The sequence below is a fragment of the Scyliorhinus torazame genome, chromosome 12, assembly GCF_047496885.1.
Source record: "Scyliorhinus torazame isolate Kashiwa2021f chromosome 12, sScyTor2.1, whole genome shotgun sequence".
Taxonomy (NCBI): Eukaryota; Metazoa; Chordata; class Chondrichthyes; order Carcharhiniformes; family Scyliorhinidae; genus Scyliorhinus; species Scyliorhinus torazame.
Genome location: NC_092718.1, coordinates 23,721,750 through 23,742,053, shown reverse-complemented (window position 1 = coordinate 23,742,053; position 20,304 = coordinate 23,721,750). Strand labels below are relative to the sequence as shown.

General features: G+C 44.6%; 1 protein-coding gene across 4 annotated transcripts in view; it reads right to left on the bottom strand.

Annotated features, from left to right (window-relative positions):
• Positions 1-20,304, bottom strand: part of LOC140387435 (monoacylglycerol lipase ABHD2-like) — a 187,346-nt gene that overhangs the window by 89,997 nt on the left and 77,045 nt on the right. For all 4 annotated transcript variants that reach the window (XM_072470538.1, XM_072470535.1, XM_072470536.1 and 1 more), the window contains exons 7-10: positions 12,749-12,841; positions 11,011-11,124; positions 6,536-6,605; positions 4,896-4,980 (exon numbers count right to left, since the gene is read on the bottom strand). In XM_072470538.1, the coding sequence (XP_072326639.1) occupies positions 4,896-4,980; positions 6,536-6,605; positions 11,011-11,124; positions 12,749-12,841 (362 nt within the window). The remainder of the gene's footprint in view (positions 1-4,895; positions 4,981-6,535; positions 6,606-11,010; positions 11,125-12,748; positions 12,842-20,304) is intronic.

Below are 20,304 nucleotides of genomic sequence, written 5' to 3'. Positions count from 1 at the left end.
GAATTTAATCCTTTAAATCCAGCATCATTCTGGTGAATTTGTTGCAAGGCAAATCAATGTATATTTCTTTGAGGTTTGGTGCCCAATAAGGCAATATTCCAAATGTAATCCGACTTAGGCACCGTACAACTGAAGCAGACTTCTTTAATTTTGAATTCTGGTCCTCTTGCAATAACGGCCAACATTCCGTTTGATTACTTTTGTCCTTGCGACTAATAATAATCACTTATTGTCACAAGTAGGCTTCAATGAAGTTACTGTGAAAAGCCCCAGCTTGCAAAGATTTGTGTACATTAACATACAAATCCCTTTGGTCTTGGATAGCTTTGGGTCTCTCAGAGCAGCATGGTGGCGCAGTGGTTAGCACTGCTGCCTCACGGCACCGAGTGCCCGGGTTCAATCCCGGCCCCAGGTGACTGTCCGTGTGGCATTTGCACATTCGCCCAGTGTCTGCAAGGGTCTCACTCTCACAACCCAAAGATGTGCAGGGTAGGTGGATTGGCCATATCTTTTCATTAAAACAGTAAAAAATATATACAAGGCCAAATGGTACAAACACTAATTTTGTGCTGGAGAAACAGGGTACCCTCCCCTCAGTACCAATGTACGGGGGGGGGGGGGGGGGGGGGGGGGGGTGGATACTCTGATTATTAAAACAGTTCACAACATACTTATACAAAAAACAAAATGGTGCAAGCACTAAACTTTGCGCTGGAGAAACCAGATACCCTCACCTCTGTACCAACAGAAGGGAAAGGAAGGAGGGTGGTGGGGAGAGAGGGGACAGGAGGGTGGTGGGGAGAGAGGGGAAAGGAGGGTGGTGGGGATGGAGGGAGTCGGGGTGTTGGTGGAGGGGGGCCCAATTGGACACTGCCTGAACTACCTACGGAGGCAGAAAAACAAAAGAACCTTCAATTATGATTTGCCAGATTACGGGAGTCCCCCAGAGGGGGTGAGGGGCGACAGTGTCAGGCAGGAGTGAGCTCTGCACCCCACTGCAGAGAGCCTCATGTGCACCCTCCACCCCCGACACTGGGCGGCTGACAGCCTTCAGACAGTCGTCCTCCGGGCCCAAATCCTCCACCACACTTCACGAGTGCGGCGGACGACAGGCCCACCAACCAACCCAGGGCCTGCCTTGATCCCTCCACCGTGATCATTGACAGACAGGATCTACTCAGGCTCGTCCTGGGGTCCCGGGCCAGTGGGAGGCGGTGGTGCAATGGTCACACTAAATTGCCCCTTAATTGGAAAAAATTGGATACTCTAAATTTATGAAAAGAAAGCTTTGGGTCTCTCACCAGCAAGAAAATATTCTAATTCCTTAGATCCAAAATAGGTGACCATGCACTTCTCCACGTTGAACTTCATGTGTTCTAGTTTAACTTCCTCAGCCTATCCAAATAACTTATTGTGCTTGTAACTTAATGTTATCTGAAAATTTGGATACACAACGCTGTTCCTTCATCCCAATCTGGTGCGAAATTACGACTCCAATACAGATCCCAAGGGAAACACCACTAACATCCTATCAAAGAAACCTCCCTTTATCCCAGTCTTTGTCACCTCCCAGCTCAAATCATACGGTTTGCTTCAATTCGTTGTGCTCTCAAATGTTTGACAAGAATCTCTTATGCAGAATCAGAGACAATTACCCTATCCAACAAGCACCACAAAAAAAAACTAAATTAGTCAGACATGACTGACTCTTTTTGGTAAATTAAAAATTAGCCAAATGGTCAGTCATATAAACTCTGATGGTACATTTGAGTCACTTCAACATTTGAGTTACTTCAACATACACGTCTGTTGTTCACTAGTTAGTTTCTTCCTTCCTTAAATATTAAGAGTGACATTTGCAATTTTCCAACCCAAAAAGGAATAACTTCTGAATCCAGAGGAGTTTAGGAAAATTAGGATTAACGCATCTGCAATTTATTCATCCAATTCTTTTAATACTCTTCGGTATTCACCTTTCCTCTATCTCCCAACCCCTATCCGAAACAACCTGGAGTAGAAAACCTTAACAGCACAGGTATAACTGTTTCATATCCCTGCAAAATCAACAGTAAAATCCAGAGCCAAGTCCATGATCTCACTCCTGCAAGTATCTGCAGTTCACCTGGGTTCAATGAAGTACATTTCCTACTTCATAATCTTAAAATGCATTTTCCATTTTAGTGCTTTGCAAAAACAGATGCTCCCATCTGTGCTCTCAAAATACTTAAAACGGATTGGACACAAGCAGAGCTCTGCTGTTTCTTTTTAAAGTGTGATTCACAGTGAGTAGTGTAATTCAGGTTTTGCCAGCTACAAGTGTCTCAGACTCAGGCGGGCAGTACACCATAACCAAAGTAAACGAGACACTCAACCAATGACTAAGAATTAAACAAATTCATTCCATCTGTGAAAAGTAGAGGATTTCATGGCTGTCAAGCTTCTCTGGTACTCAAGAGTATGCACTAATCAATTTTGCTGCAGTCCGGAACTCTACAGTTTAGAGATACACACCATGCTGATTGCATGCTTCAATCTGTGACGGTGTGGTTTGACACATTCCTGTCAAGACTTTTGCATCAAATAAGGTTTCAAAACCTAAAATCACTTGCATTTCAACATTTACATCCCTCCTGTAACGTCACCCCATCCCCCCCCGGCTAGGAACAAGTTTAGTGAAGGCCACTGACAAATATCTGATTGTTGCACGTTAAGCTTGATGTCTGATTTAGGGCATATTAGCTAATCCATTCAGTTTAATTTTCTGCTCTGTTGCATTCATTTCAGGCATATTTCATTGGCAGAATTCAACACAGATTAAAAACATAATTGACTGCTGGGTGTTAAAAGGTGAAACTCGGTAACTCGAACATAGGTCATGCCATCCTAGAACCACCTTCATTCTTATCAAGTAAAAGATGGGTGACAAAAAGGTTGCAGGGACAGCTAGTTTCAAGACTACATCATTGTGGAATTATGGCAAGTGTTAATAGTGCAAGTGCTGATTCATATACTGCTTTAATATTGCAACGGTACAACATGCTCCCGATGCAAAGATCTTGCACAACTGGTAGCAACATGGAATAGAAACTTGGCAGCTTCCAGATGCAGGATTTGTGCACTTGGCTTCAGCCATATCCGAATAATAAAAAGCAACCATTTGAATAATAAAAAGGAACCAAAAGTCTAACAGAATATTCTGGAAAATCTCAGCAAGTATGGCACCATCTGTGGAGAGAGAACAGAATACGTTGAGTCTGGAAGACTGTCAGAGCCACAAATGCTGTCAGGTCCGCTGAGATTTTCCAGCATTTTCTGTTTCAGATCCCAGCTTCTGTAGTAATTTGCTTATACCAAATGTCTAACTTCATCTTAAAACTGAAAACAATGCTGGTGTTTGAAAATTAATTTTCTCAACATTAGAAAAATACTCAATCCATGAGCTTTTAAATCCCATAAATGGCATCAGCAAATTAAATTTCCCCATCTTCAATGATTTGCTAGAATCTAAACCCTTCTCTTCCAAGTTTCTCAAAACTAATTTCTTTTCATACTACGCTAAAATATTAAGAGTTAGGTTATGCATTAGATTTGGATAATTAGCACCACTTCTGAAATGCAAGCATGTGCACCATGCAATCAAAAGATGATGTTCGCAGGCTTCTGCAGCAGGAAAATGAAGTTAATGTTTCAAAGTATTGTGCCATCTTTGTATGGAGGAAACAATAAATTATACTGGTTCAGAAAATAGTATTGGGCCTCTGCCATTTCTATTACAGCCTCAAATTATTTTGCACACGAAATGGTATAGAATTTGAAAATAATGACAACATTTTTATATTTCCCTCCAGCCCCAAAATACATAACACTGAAATGAATTGTGAGAGCTCCTTATCCCCCATTCTCTTATGTAGTGCTTTAGGTTACCCAAGTAGATTTAACCCAAGTCCACAGATTAATCATTGGCTATCAGGAGTCTATTAACAAGCAAGGCCTTATGGAATCCTCTTGATTTTCTTGAAGGGGATTGGGAGAATAGGGAGCAGGGGTGGAGAAAGATATCTGGCCTCATCCGTGGCCAGGCAACTTGACATTACGCACTCCACTCAAGTGGGGAGCGTGAGCTCACAGTGCTTTGTTCCATGAAAGACGGTCCATGCTTACCATCATTGATTTTTTCATAATCCCCAAAATATAACTGGATTTTAAAATGGTCACAAGCTGAATCTGAGCTAGACAGCACTAAAACATTTGGTAGGACAGATTAAACGGATTTCAGTTGTTCAAATCCTGAGATGAGCTTGATCCAGAACATAGCTGCAACATTGCAGTTGCTTTATTTCAATAGATTCTAAAATTAATCCATATTAAATTCCAATTTTGTATGTTTAATATTCTGCATCTTTTCCTGCAGGGATATGGTACCATAGACAACAAGATCCCTCCAGCAACCCATCATTAATTAAAGTAACTTGGCCTTAGTAGACATCTATAAATTTTCTAGCCATCATCACTGAAGTGCAATCAGGAGCAGGAAATCAAACTGAATTTTCCCTGCCTTAGCAAAGGAACATGAAGACCAGTGTGCTTTTGCCAGTTGGTTACTCTCAGTAAAAGCAGAGGCTTAAAAGAATGAACCTTTTAAAATTTCTGTTCAGTTTGACCCAATACAACAGACAGCAGTGCATTTAATCAGAGGGCAGCATTCCACATGAAGATATTTATTAAAGGAAAGAAGAAACATTTAAATCAATGAAACAAACTTGGTTAAGCCCACCATCAACCATTTCTAGCTGGTAAGCAGGAAGCACAAAAACGATTGTTAATTTAAGTATTAAAGATGGATGGGGGCTATGCTTTTTATTTCTAACATGCAAAAGTATAATTATTAAACTCACCTGCAAGTGAACGAGGGATGGTCAGCAAACTTTCATGCACTAGGGGATCATCAGAAGCATTCACAAGTAGAAGAGGAATCTGGATCTGTGTCAGCAGGTAAAGCAGTCATTACATTAGAAAACAGGTGCCATCTACCGACAGGGATAGCAAAGGCAAGCCTTTCAAATAATTTCAACTGCTTACTTACATGACGTTAGCATTCCAAGGTTGGGCTAGCTTCCCCCTACCCCACTCAAAATATTTTTACTGTACAAATGCTGGCACTGGGGTTTCAGAAGATCTTAATGGTAGTTAAGTTAATGTCTTGTGGAAAGTGTTGAAAATTTATCTCCTCTTCCTTCCCTTAATCGTCCCCCCCAACCCCTCACCAAAAAAAATGGAATTTCAATAAAGCTGAATTGTGAATGTATGAAGTGTTTGCACTTGCTTCCCTTAACTGTGGAAAATAAGTTTTTATACAAAACATAAATTAGGGTTGTCCGGAGACAATATTTTGATCAAGGTACCAGGGGTTACAGGCCTGCGATGTATGGGACTGGCTTGAGAAAGAACAGAACAAACACTGAACTTTAAAGTAAACTGGCTTGTGCGATTTATCCTACTGTTTATTATATACAAGTTGTATAACCCCAGTAACAATGTATGTGTTTGAAGACCAGCACAAAAACATGCTGTAACTATTGTAGCCATTACTCCAATAGATCAGTTAAGAGTTCCGACATTCACTATGAAGTGCAGGTGTTTAAAATGCATTTGCAAATAACAGTATGTATTCCTCATAGATGCACACGTTTATTTTGTTACCAACAAAAATCAATATTTTAGAAATCAAGCAATACACCTTGTTGTTGATCAACCTGCAAGTATTTTTGGGAAGTGGGGAAAATACACTGTTCTCATTGGAAACTTCACAACACTCCATCCTCCTGGAGGATATAAATCTCAAGTGCAAAAATTGCATTCATCATATCAAGCAAGGGAAGGCCTTCTGAGACAGTGGAATTTAGTTATATTTCTTGCCACATGATCCACAATAGACTCGCTTTTCAATACAGCCCAACACAGCACGCAATTTGGACAGGGTAGAGAAACGACGACAAGCTAGTAAACTAAGAGCATACATGTACTCGATTTCGGGGTTTTAATTTTGTTACCATGGTGATGGGTTGGGGCAATATCGAAACATTTGACTGCAATAATTTGCACTGACACACAATACAGCTCAACCACAATTTTATATTTACCAGCAAAACAAATGGCTAATTCATTGGTCTTGTTTGTCCTATAAAAATACTGCCTTTAAGCACTGGAGGACAGACTGCCCTTGCCTGGATACTCATGTAACTCATTCCAAGCTGGGTGTTATAGCTCACTGTATCGGCAAACTGAATGTAGTGCTTGGTCTTTGAAGCCGTACAAGGCCATTTTCATCACCGAGAACTAATGGAAAGGGATATGGAAGCTACTGCTGCTGGCATTCCAGGAAAGTCAATTTGACCACATACAATCAGTTAAGGTGATACCTGCTCTTTATGTTTGCCAATATTTATTTTCTGAAGCTGGATAAAGCTAATATAAAAATCACACTGCAGTGAGATGCAAATAAAGTACAATTTAAACCAGAATCAAGATCACTTACATTGTGAAGATAGTGCATACAGCTTTCTTGTTCATAATATTCTTTCAGTGTGTCATATCCATGGAACTTTCTGAAATGGATAGATATTACTGTAGATCTTGTGATATGTTAGAGACAGACTCAAATGGATGAAATTAACAAGATTGAATAAACACGCAAGTTACATACTCATTTTACAGTCAAAATATGCATAGCTACATTGCATAATTCCAATGTAAAATAAATTGCCAGAATATCTCAAATCAGCATTCTTCACATGGCTAATCCATGTATTTGCTAGAACAAAAAAGTTAAGGGATGATATAATAGAAAAGTTAAAATTATGAGCCCCTGCCAATATGCCATGAGGGATGTAGTTGGTGGCTAAGGAACAGAGCTGTGGCAGAGAGCAAAGATAATAGTTTCAGTCTTCCCAATATTTGGGCTAATCCAATAATACCGTTGAACAAGCAGTATGACAAATTCGAGACATTGGAATAGGCTGGGAGAAGTGATAGATGTGGAACAAAATATATATTTTTTTAATGCTGAGAAGTAGCACCTAAATGAGAAACAGAGGGGGAAAATGTTGAAGTTTTATTCTATATATTTCTATATTCATTAGACTTTGTACACTATCAGTAGTACAATCATCTTAAATAGTTGTGTGTCATAATTGAAAATATCACCGCGGTCAGGATATTTAGGATGGTGGGGTTCTTAAGACCACAAGAGACTGGAGCAGAAGTAAGGCCATTCGGCCCAGAGTCCACTCCACCATTCAATCATGGCTGATTTCAACTCCATTTCTCTGCTCTCTCTCTCCATAGCCTTTAATTCCTCGAGAAATCAAGAATTTATCAACTTCTGTCTTGAAGACACTCAACGTCCCGGCCTCCACCGCCCTCTGTGGCAATGAATTCCACAGACCCACCACTCTCTGGCTGAAGAAATTTCTCCTCATCTCTGTTCTAAAGTGACTCCCTTTTATTCTAAGGCTGTGCCCCTGGTCCTAGTCTCCCCTGCTAATGGAAACAACTTCCCTACATCCACCCTATCTAAGCCATTCATTATCTTGTAAGTTTCTATTAGATCTCCCCTCAACCTCCTAAACTCCAATGAATATAATCCCAGGATCCTCAGACGTTCACCGTATGTTAGGCCTACCATTCCTGGGATCATCCGTGTGAATCTCCGCTGGACCCGCTCCAATGCCAGCATGTCCTTCCTGAGGTGCGGGGCCCAAAATTGCTCACAGTACTCTAAATGGGGCCTAACTACTGCTTTATAAAGCTTCAGAAGTACATCCCTGCTTTTATATTCCAAGCCTCTTGAGACAAATGACAACATTGCATTTGCTTTCTTAATTACGGACTCAACCTGCAAGTTTACCTTTAGAGAATCCTGGACTAGGACTCCCAAGTCAATTTGCACTTCAGCATTATGAATTTTGTCACCGTTTAGAAAATAGTCCATGCCTCTATTCTTTTTTCCAAAGTGCAAGACCTCGCACTTGCCCACGTTGAATTATCAGCTATTTCTTGGACCACTCTCCTAAACTGTCTAAATCTTTCTGCAGCCTCCCCACCTCCTCAATACTGCCTGCCCCTCCATCTATCTTTGTATCATCGGCAAACTTAGCCGGAATGCCCCCAGTCCCGTCATCTAGATCGTTAATATATAAAGAGAACAGCTGTGGCCCCAACACTGAACCCTGCGGGACACCACTTGTCACCGGTTGCCATTCCGAAAAAGAACCTTTTATCCCAACTCTCTGCCTTCTGCCTGACAGCCAATCGTCAATCCATGTTAGTACCTTGCCGCGAATACCATGGGCCCTTATTTTACTCAGCAGTCACCCGTGAGGCACCATCTAAGTCAAAGTATTAATTGTGATGTGGAGATGCCGGCGTTGGACTGGGGTGAGCACAGTACGAAGTCTTACAACACCAGGTTAAAGTCCAACAGGTTTGTTTCGATGTCACTAGCTTTCGGAGCGCTGCTCCTTCCTCAGGTGAACTCAGCGCTTCACCTGAGGAAGGAGCAGCGCTCCGAAAGCTAGTGACATCGAAACAAACCTGTTGGACTTTAACCTGGTGTTGTAAGACTTCGTAAAGTATTAATTGACTGTAGGTGGGACTGCTGCTCCTCACTCAAGAGGAGGTCCCGTCACAGTGAGAGCCTGGCTAATCAAATTGGTCGGCAGCTCTCTCGTCCCAGCAGTGGACATGACTGGGACAGAAGGCAGTTCCCAAAATCCAGGTCCTGGGAGTCCAGGGCCAGCCAAGTGTGGGCGTCTCAGGGCAGGGAGGAGAGGTATGGGGGATGGTGCACAAGGACAAGGAGTTGGAGGAGACGCCAATGAAGGAAGGAGCACCCACAAGGGTCAGGCCTTTGGGGGGGGGGGGGGGGGGGGGGAGAGAGAGAGAGAAAGAGGAGAGAGAGAGAGAGAGAGAGAGAGAAAGCGTGCCTGATGTTGAAGGGAGGTTATTGATGGGAGTTGCCTGAGACATGGGAAGTCACTTTTTGAGTTCCCCCCACCCCGGAACGTCTCCCTGACAATTAAAGCAGGGTGAGAAACAGCTCTTATGTGGTCATTAATTGGCCACTCCAGGGTCTGCCCTCACCGATCCCACTACACATACACATGAACATGAATGGACAATTTAACATGGTGGGGCTTTCGTGCGTAAAGGCCGAGAGACCATAAGACTCGGCCCATTGAGTCTGCTCCGCCATTCAATCATGGCTGATATTTTTATCATCCCCATTCTCCTGCCTTCTCCTCATAACCCCTGATAATTATATTTGAATAAATTCAAATAGGGACCCTGATGTTCAATGTTGGGATACCAGTTATTTCATTGGTGGGGGAGCAGGGACAAACACAACTGGAAATCCCACCAGTATAAAACCTGTGTTGGGACTCCCATGGGATTTTCCACCCCTGCCGCTGATCCCGATCCTCAAAAACAGGAATGGAAACCACCCGTGTCTTTGTACAACTTTGCCAAACAAGCTGCAATGGTGCCTTTAGCAGCCTACGGCCACAGGCCCATGAATTCCTTTCCAAAATTTATTTTACTCTTCTCCAAAGAGCTTCTTTAAAACTCAATTATTTTACAAGTTTTTGGTCATCCCTGCGAATACCCTCTCTGCCCCAGTGATCATTTATTTTGATTATGCCTCCCAAGTGTTATGGAGCCTTTTTCTACATTAATGTGTTACATGATTGCAAGTTGTTGCTGCAGGTTTCTGTTGTATTCTTCTGGTCGAAGACCATGAAGACAAATTAACAGATCTTGATAAGCAGATAAAAGGGTAAGCAAATTCAGTAGTATTGAAGATTAATTGAAAAGTAACAGATTTGAGATCCAACTTAATGCACAGTTCTTATCTATATGCAATGAAAATAAAAAGCACCTTAAAATCCTAACATTTTTGACAAAACTAAAGTCTGTAACTCAGCTGCATTAATAAACACAGAAAAAGGAAGATGAGCAGACAATTCAGAATTGACTATCTAACATGAGGGCAAATACATGCCACAGACTGCCCAGCAAGGAGATAATCTTGGCAAATTCACAAGCTGAATAGATATCGGTCAGAAGCAGTAATCAAGAATATGAAAGACAAAGACAAATCGTTTTAAATCTGGGGCCAGTCAGTCTGGTCTCTTCTGGTCCTTTTCTATTTTCCAACCTTATAAGAAAGCCTACAAAAATAGCACTGCTGAAGCATCTATATGCTGGATTCCCATGAACTGAAGCACTCATACCAAAAATTATACTTTTTCTTTCAAATGAACACAGTGAAGTATTTTGAATTAACACAAAATAAGGAGAAAAACAAGATTCATCATGAAAATTACCAAACAAGTCAGAGATATATCCTCCCAAACATCTATGGGTTGAAAGACAGATGACATATTTGACAAGTTAATCTGTGTTTTAACACAAAAGCATAAGAAATAGGATGAGTAGGCTATTCGGCTCCTAATAGCTGTTTCAATGGTGTATACAGTAAGAACACTTACAACACCAGGTAGGTTTGTTTCAAATCACTAGCTTTCGGAGCACAGCTGGTGATATATGCTTCTGGAACCCACCTCTTCATTCACCCAAGGAAGGAACTGTGCTCTGAAAGCTAGTGATTCGAAACAAACCTGTTGGAATTTAACCTGGTGTTGTAAGACTTCTTACTGTGCTCACCCAATCCAACGCCGGCATCTCCACATCCTAAATGGTGTATGTGGAGGCTGAAAGAGTCATGTTGCTGAGATGCTATGAAAGCCCACATTTCTTCATTGAGAAGTGCATGGAATCTTTTATATCCATCTAAATGGGTACCATTCAAAGACAATGCAGCACTCCCTCAGTCTTTTGCTGGAGTGTAAACTTAGATTAAGAAATTAAACTCCAAGCAAGGTGTTGGAAACTACAACTTCTAAGAATCGATATTACGAGCAGAAACGAAGATGGCATACGGCCACTTACCTCATGATGTTATCGTCAATGTGCATCAGGGATGTTGCTGTATAAAGTTTGCTAAGATCTACATCTGCCAGAGGATTTGGTGTTCTGCACTCATTTTCTCCAAATAACATTTTTCTGCAACACATAAAATGCTGTCAACACTAACAAAACGTTACCCATTTCTAATATTTACTCATGTCAATTGGCAGAGAATCTAAAATTATGAAAAGTAACTACAAACACACGTAATGCTGACTGACATAAAATACAGCAGCCTTGACTGTCTCTCCTGTTCTGGAAAAGCAAGATTTCAACATGGACCATGAGAAGACCATTCCCACACTTGTTTTGGAACGCAGTCTATTAGTTATTTTATGTGCACGTTACATTAGAATCTCCCTGCAAAGGCTGCAATAAAAGGTGGAATGAATAGCAATTAAGCAACAATGCATTTTTTTCACATACAGAATATGTCGTCTTTAACAAAGTATTAAAATCAAATTTCTATTGCCTGTCATACAGTCAGCTCATAAATAAATAACAACCAATCTGTACTAAAATTATAGAACACACCTTGTCCTGTAAACATGGCCCCAAATAGTTAAGCGGTACACAAGTCATACATGTATCACAGATTAAAAACGTGAGAATAAACAAAACATTTGTCGCACCCCCCAGTCTCCACTCTGCTGAATTTTTAATTTTAATTTTTAATTTTTTTTTTTTTAAAAGAGCACCCAATTATTAGTTTTTTTCTTTCTCGTTAAGGGGCAATTTAATTTGGCCAATCCACCTAACCTGCACATTTTTCGGGTTGTGGGGATGCGACCCACGCAGACAAGGGGAGAATGTGCAAACTCCACGTGAACAGTGATCCAGGCCCGGGATAGAACCCGGGTCTTCAGCGCCGTGAGGCAGCAGTGCTGACTACTGCGTCACCATGCCACCCATTGCTGAATTTTAATTCTAAGCACGTAATCACCACATGGACTATTCTGTACGGCAGCTGGGATGCGGAAGAGTGCAGAGATTTTGCAATCGCAGTTCTATTAGGCCGACTGGAGAGTTAACAGGAAGGAGGCCCACATTTTCAAACACTCAAAAAGCTGTGGAAAATTGGGTCTGGAAGCTATTGGATAAGCAATTTATTTTTCTTTATGGTACTGGATTCTGGCAGCAAGATTATTTTCTACCTGCAGCTGACATAGCATCAATACAAAAGCAACATTATAAACTGGAGAAACAATTGGTCTTCAAATAATATTTAAATCTTGCATTGACCAATTGATAAGAGCTGAATCAGAGCTGCTTTTATATGGCAATGAGCGCTAGAAACTCAGACACAATTAGCATGGAAGCACCAAAAAAAACTTCCCATGACTTAGGAATACAAAAGCATTGGTATTAGTAAATCCAACAAGTTTATTTTGCCATTATCATTTATTGTCCGTGACCCATACATCAAGGGCTAAGGGCACCACAATTGTAGCAAGCAAATATTAGCCAGTTTATATATCTTTGTGTCGGTGTGCTTCCAAAAGAGGGTGCACATGAACTTTGCTCAAGAAAGCACAAACAGTTGCATAATAAAGGGCAAGGATGAAAAGAATTGAAGTTAAAAAAATTATGCTATCATGTAGTAGTTTATTTGGCCAATCTTGATCTCTAAACAGAAGTTTGAATCCATTGCAGCTTGTTTTACAGAATATATTCTACAATCACAGTAAGCATATGGATAATCAACAGAAATAAAAGTCACCTGTGAAACAAAATAATCTTTTTCATGTTGTCTGCCATTAGAAAGTTATAAAACCTCCGACATTGATCCCATCGGAGGAATGTTTCCTGTGCCCTAAGCAGAAACAAAAGAAAATGCCTTAGAAATGTGGTATCAGAATATAAAGCACAATTCGGAGACAATTACTCTTCCAGTAAGTAAGTCAATGTTACAAATGTAAAATAAAACGAAGCAGCGATTCTTTATCTCCATTGAAACAGTTTGATTCTAATCTCATCTCTTAGGAAGCTCTTGCAATGCCATTCTGATATTCAGTAAACAGCAGCTTCCTGTCCAGTAGGCAATCCTTCAACTGGTCTCTCCCTCAGGTTCTCTATGGTGCATTTATTCTACTGATAATCGATACTGGTCCAAACATATTGAACAGCAAAATTAAATCATTGTAGAGTTTTGTTTAAACAAATTCTTTCTTAAGCTGAAAGTCATGGAGCTCTTCCCACCCCATCCAACATCACGTCCCATACAGTATACAGGTGTCAAGATCTAAAGATTAATTGCTGGATTTCCATTCACCTCATCTCTTTTCAACTTTGGTGGGTTTTGCATAAATGGAGATTGGTCCTCAATCATGGAATCCCTACAATGCAGAAGGAGACCATTTGGCCCAGAGACTGCACCGACCCACTGAAAGCGCACCCTACCGAGACCAGCTCCTCCGCCCTGTCCCAGTAACCCATCCTAACCTGCACATCCGTGGATACTAAGGGCCAATTTGTAACATGCCAATCCACCTAACCTGCACAAAGCTTTGGACTATGGGAGAGGAAACCAGGACACCCGGAGGAAACCCACGCTGACACAACGAGAAAGCGCAAACTCCACAGTCACCCAAAGCTGGAATTGAACCTGGGTCCCCGGCGCTGTGCTACCCAAGTAACACTGTAGAGTCCATTCAACAGGCTTAATAAAACTCACTCGGTTAGGTTAAGTAGATACCCTCAATAAATGTCTTGCAACAGCAGCTCCACTCTAAATAGATTACTGACAATCCTGGACAACACTAGCAAAGTTTAAAAAACACATGTACTAAAATGCCCTATTAATTGGATTAATAATGCAGCAGTAATTTTCAGGATCAATCAAAAACTTTTTGTTACAACTAGAAGCCAACACAGGGCAGTTTAAAACTGCTAATAATATAAATGTGGCAGCATTAGACAACAGGAGAGGTTCAAAAGTGATGCATGAGACATTACTTCCAGAAAGGAAGATTCGAAATCCATTTATTTTCAGTTAAATTTATCCAAGCATTTCCTCATACACTCAATCATTCCAGAGGCCAGTCCAGTTTATACAAAAAAAGAAAAAAAAATCTGTATTTCGTTACACTTGCAGTTCCAAAACAAAGCGGGCCTACATTCCTGGCTGTATTTAGTCAATTTATTTTTAAATTTAGAGTGCCCAATTTATTTTTTCCAATTAAGGGGCAATTTAGCGTGGCCAATCCACCTACCCTGCACATCTTTGGGTTGTGGGGGCGAAACCCACACAAACATGGGGAGAATGTGCAAACTCCACATGGACAGTGACCCAGAGTCGGGATCGAACCTTGGATCTCGGCGCCATGAGGCAGCAGTGCTACTCACTGCGCCACCGTGCTGCCCTATTTAGTAAATTTTTACTCCAATTTTAGAAAGGTAAATAAGTATATACATTTTCACAGTACATGATCCAACCAACGTGTAGCGATAAAGAAAATCAGATGTTTTAATCTAGTAAATAATTATTTCTAGCTGTTAATTATAGGAGTCAAGCCAAAAATTCTGGAGTAGTTTGAAGAAGCAGAGTAAAGTTATCACTGCTCTACATCAAACATGGCGGCTACTTTAGTCTCCCAATTTTGTTGAGTTAAAAGGGAGTAATCTCTGCTTTTCGGATAATGTTTTGACATAATGATTGTGGAAACACGAAGAGAACTACAGTCTGACACCAAGCATAATCATCCAATATGATATACAGTAAGAAGTCTTACAACACCAGGTTAAAGTCTAACAGGTTTGTTTCAAAACTAACTTTCAGAGCACTGCTCCTTCCTCAGATGAATGAAGAGGTAGATTCCAGAAACATATATATAGACAAATTCAAAGACGCAAGACAATGCTTAGAATGCGAGCATTTGCAGTTAATTAAGTGTTTACAGATCCAGAGATAGAGGTAACCCCAGGTTAAAGAGCTGTGAATTGTCTCAAGCCAGGACAGTTGGTAGGATTTCGCAAGTCCAGGCCAGATGGTGGGGGATGAATGTAATGCGACATGAATCCCAGGTCCCGATTGAGGCCGCACTCATGTGTGCGGAACTTGGCTATAAGTTTCTGCTCGGCAATTCTGCGTTGTCGCGCATCCTGAACGCTTACCTGGAGATCAGAGGCTGAATGCCCTTGACTGCTGAAGTGTTCCCCGGCTGGAAGGGAACATTCCTGCCTGGTGATTATCGCACGATGTCCGTTCATTCGTTGTCTCAGCGTCTGCATGGTCTTGCCAATGTACCACGCTTCGGGACATTCTTTCCTGCAGTGTATGAGGTAGACAACGTTGGCCGAGTCACACGAGTATGTACCATGTACCTGGTGGGTGGTGTTCTCATGTGTAATGGTGATATCCATGTCGATGATCTGGCACGTCTTGCAGAGATTGCCATGGCAGGGTTGTGTGGTGTTGTGGTCACTGTTCTGAAGACTGGGTAGTTTGCTGCAAACAATGGTTTGTTTGAGGTTGCGCGGTTGTTTGAAGGCAAGCAGTGAGGGTGTGGGGATGACCTTGGCAAGGTGTTCATCTTCATCGATGACGTGTTGAAGGCTGCGAAGATGTCGTAGTTTCTCCACTCCGGGAAAGTACTGGACGACGAAGGGTATTCTGTCGGTTGTGTCCCGTGTTTGACTTCTGAGGAGGTCGGTGCGATTTTTTGCTGTGGCACGTTGGAACTGTCGATCGATGAGTCGAGCGCCATATCCCGTTTGTACAAGGGCATCTTTCAGCGTCTGTAGATACAGACATCTGCAGACGCTGAAAGATGTCTTACATCTTTGAATTTGTCTATATATATGTTTCTGGAATCTACCTCTTCATTCATCTGAGGGAGGAGCAGTGCTCCGAAAGCTAGTGTTTGAAACAAACCTGTTGGACTTTAACCAGGTGTTGTAAGACTTCTTACTGTGCTCATCCCAGTCCAACGCCGGCATCCCCACAATATGATATACAGCAGACTTGTCAAGTTGCTGTCTATGAATTTTGTATAACTAACATCTTACTTTGTTGTATTCAACATAATATAGTTATTTCTACAAATGATCAGAAGGGGAGAGAAAAAAAGAGCCCATGCTCATTTTCATAACAATGCCAATGGACTTTTGCAGAGAGGGCAGACTGGGGCCTCAGCAGTTGCGGGAAGGGCAGCCAAATGTTGCTCAAAGCTCTGGAACCCACAGATTTGAGAGATGAGAATACCACCATTGAGCCTCAGTAATATGTACAGAATAACTACTTATAGTTGGCACTAACATTAGCAGCAATTGCAGGTGGCTAATGTAAAACAAAATTGAAATCACACAAGGATTTAACATGATTGCTTTTTTCATACTGCAGCTACAAAGGAGCTTTACCTTGAACATACATCGAATTACACTTCATAGAAATATTGGGTAGAAAGAATTAAATGTGTAATTCTCCAATGCACATTGAAGAGCTAAATAGAAACTAATACCCAAAATGCCAATTCTGAGAAAAGCTCAATTAGTACAAACATTTCAGTTGTTAAAGGCCAAACAAACACCCAGAGGGTGGGTTTTATTACCTGCTTATCCAGCACAATTAATTATGCTAAAATGCAGTTAAGGCCAAGTGCTATAGATCAACTGTTCATTAAAAGTACTACCCTCGATGCAACCTAAAGTACTTGGACCTCCTCTTGTTCGTGGCCACACTCGCCATCGGGACCTCGTACAACAGCCTAACCCACCTGACGAACCCCTCCCCAATCCGAACCTCTTCAGCATCTCCCACAAGTACCCCCACTCTACCCTATCGAAGGCCTTCTCAGCGTCCATCGCCACCACTATCTCCGCCTCCCCCGCCGGCATCATAACGTTCAGGAGCCTCCGCACATTCGCGTTCAACTGCCTCCCCTTCACGAACCCCGTCCAGTCTTCGTGGATCACCTGCGGCATACAATACTCAATTATCGTGGCTAAGACCTTCGCCAGCACCTTGGCATCTACGTTTAACAATTAAATCGGCCTGTAAGACCCACACTGCAGGGGATCCTTGTCCCGCTTCAGGATCAAGGAGATCAGTGCCCGGGACATCGTCAGGGGCAAAGCCCCCCCCCCCCCCCCCCCCCCTTGCTTCATTGAAGGTCCTAACCAGCAACGGGCCCAACAGGTCCACATATGTTTTGTAGAATTCGACCAGGAAACCGTCCGGCCCCAGTGCCTTCCCCGCCTGCATGCTCCCTATCCCTTTGGTCAGCTCCTCCAGCCCAATCCCGCCACCAGTCCCTCCTCCACCTTCGCAAACCTCAATTGGTCCAGAAATCGGCCCATCCCTCCCTCCTCCAGTGGGGGCTCGGACCCATACAGTTCCTCATAAAAGTCCCTGAAGACCCCATTGATGCCAACCCCACTCTGCACCACACTCCCTCCCCTATCCTTAACTCCCCTGATCTCCCTAGCTGCGTCCCACTTCCGAAGCTGATGCGCCAGCATCCGACTTGCCTTTTCCCCATATTCATAAATCGCCCCCTGGGCCTTCCTCCACTGCGCCTCCGCCTTTCTGGTGGTCAACAAGTCGGATTCAGCCTGGAGGCTACGCCTCTCCCTCAACAGTCCCTCCTCAGGCACCTCCGCATACCTCCCGTCTACCCTCACCATCTCCCCCACCAGCCTCTCCCTCTCCCGCTGCTAGTGGGCCCTAATGGAGATCAGCTCTCCCCTAACCACCGCCTTCAGCGCCTCCCAGACCATCCCCACTCAGATCTCCCCGTTATCGTTGGCCTCCAGGTATCTCTCTACGCTTCCTCGGACCCGCTCACTCACCTCCTCGTCTGCCAACAGTCCCACCTCCAAGCGCCACAACGGGCGCTGGTCCCTCTCCTCCCCCAGCTCCAAGTCCACCCAATGCGGGGCTTGATCCGAAATGGCTATCGCCGAGTACTCGGTATCCTCTACTCTCGCTATCAGCGCCCGACTCATAATAAAAAAGTCGATCCGGCAATAAGCCTTCTGAACATGCGAGAAGAATGAAAATTCCCTAGCCCCTGGTCTTGCAAATCTCCACGGGTCCACCCCTCCCATCTGGTCCATAAACCCCCCTCAACACTTTAGCCGCCGCCAGCTTCCTACCCATCCTAGACCTGGAGCAAGCCAGTGCCGGATCCAGCACCGTGTTAAAGTCTCCCCCCATTATCAGGTCCCCCCACTTCCAAGTCTGGGATCCGACCCAACATACGCCGCATAAAACCCGCATCGTCCCAGTTCGGGGCGCACGCGTTGACCAGCACCACCCTCTCCCCTTGCAGCTTACCACTTACCATGACATACCTGCCGCCATTGTCTGTCACAATGCTCGACGCCTCGAACGATACCCTCTTTCCCACCAAGATCGCCACCCCCCGATTTTTGGCATCCAGCCCCGAATGAAGCACCTGACCTACCCACCCATTCCTCAATCTTACCCGGTCTGCCACCTTCAGGTGTGTCTCCTGGAGCATGACCACATCCGCCTTCAGCCCCTTCAGGTGCAAAACACCCGGGCCCGCTTGACCGGCCCGTTCCAGTCCCCTTACATTCCAGGTTATCAGCCGGATCAGGGGGCTACCCGCCACCCTCCCCCGCCGACTAGCCATAACCCCTCCTCGGCCAGCCACGCGCCCGCACCCCATGCCCGGCCCGTTACCAACGGCAGCAGACCCCCGTCCCAACCCCCTCTACTCGCTCCAGCTCCCCCTGGACCATACCAGCAGCAACCCGGTTCCCCCCCACCCCCCACCTCCCCCCAGCTAGGACCCCTCCTAGCTGCTTTGCTCTCCCCATTGCACTCCCGCAAGTCAGCTGACTCCTGCTGACCCCGGCCACTCCTTCGACTCCTCCCATTGTGGGACATATCCTCCTCCTCCATTACCCATCAGCAGGCTGTCCACCTCCCCCTTCCATCCCAAGCGCGGGAAACAACCCTCGCTTCCCCGCCCCGGCCCCACCCCCTCCAGCCTTCAGCGCGGAAAAAAGCCCGCGCTTTCCACCTGCCCGGCCACCTCTGACGCAGTTCCTTTTACAGGCCCAGTCCCCTCACCCCAGACTCGGGCCTCACCCTCTCCCGCGGGGCCCCATCCCCCTACCGGCCATCCACCCCTACTCCATTTACTTACCCCCCTCCAAGAGCCCACCCGACAGACCCAACCAAAACAGTGCCCAACCCACCCACACCGAACCAAAAAGAAATAAGAGCAAAGAACCCCCCCTCAAAATGTAACACCAACAGCAATCCCTGACCACCCATCCCGACCCTCAAGTTTGTGTCCAGCGTCTCGGTCTTAACAAAGGCCCACGCCTCCTCCGGGGACTCAAAATAATGGTGCCGGTCCTTGTCGGTGACCCACAGTCGCGCCGGCTGCAGCATGCCAAACTTCACCCCCTTCCTGTGCAGCACCACCTTCGCCCAGTTGTACCCGGCACTCTTCTTCGCCACCTCCTCCCTCCAGTCCTGATATTTTCGAACCTCCGCGTCCTCCCACCTGCTGCTCCCCTCTTTCTTGGCCCACCTGAGCACGCACTCCCGATCAGCGAACCGATGAAACCACACCAGCACCGCCCACGGCAGCTCGTTAGCCTTGGGCCTCCTCGCCAGCACTATGGGCCCCTTCCAGCTTCAGGGGCCCCTGAAAGGACCCCGCTCCCATCAGCGAGTTTAACATGGTGACCACATAAGCCCCCACATCCGACCCCTCCAGCCCCTCCGGGAGGCCCAGGATCCGCAGATTCTTCCGCCTCGACCGATTCTCCACCTCCTCGAACCGTTCCTGCCATTTCTTGTGGAGCGCCTTGACCTTTACCTTGTCCCCTGTCACCCCTGCTCTTCGCACTGGCGATTGAACCCCTGGCTATGGCACTGAGGGAGTAGAGGAACTGGAGGGGGCTGGTGCGGGGTGGGGAGGAACATAGGGTGTCGCTCTATGCGGACGGCTTGCTGCTATATGTGGCGGGCCCGGTGGGGGGAATGCAGGAGGTAATTAGGATCCTCAGGGAGTTCGGGGATTTCTCAGGGTACAAGCTCAACATGGGGAAGAGCAAGTTGTTCGTGGTTCACCCAGGGGACCAGGAGAGGGTGATTGGCGAGCTCCCACTAAAAAGTTCGGAGAGGAGCTTCAGGTATTTGGGGGTCCAGGTGGCCAAGAGCTGGGGGGCCCTGCAGAGACTTAATTTCACGAGGCTAGTGGAGCAAATGGAGGAGGAGTTGAAGAGGTGGGACGCGTTGCCACTGTCCCTGGCGGGTAGGGTGCAGTCAGTTAAGATGAAGGTGCTCCCAAG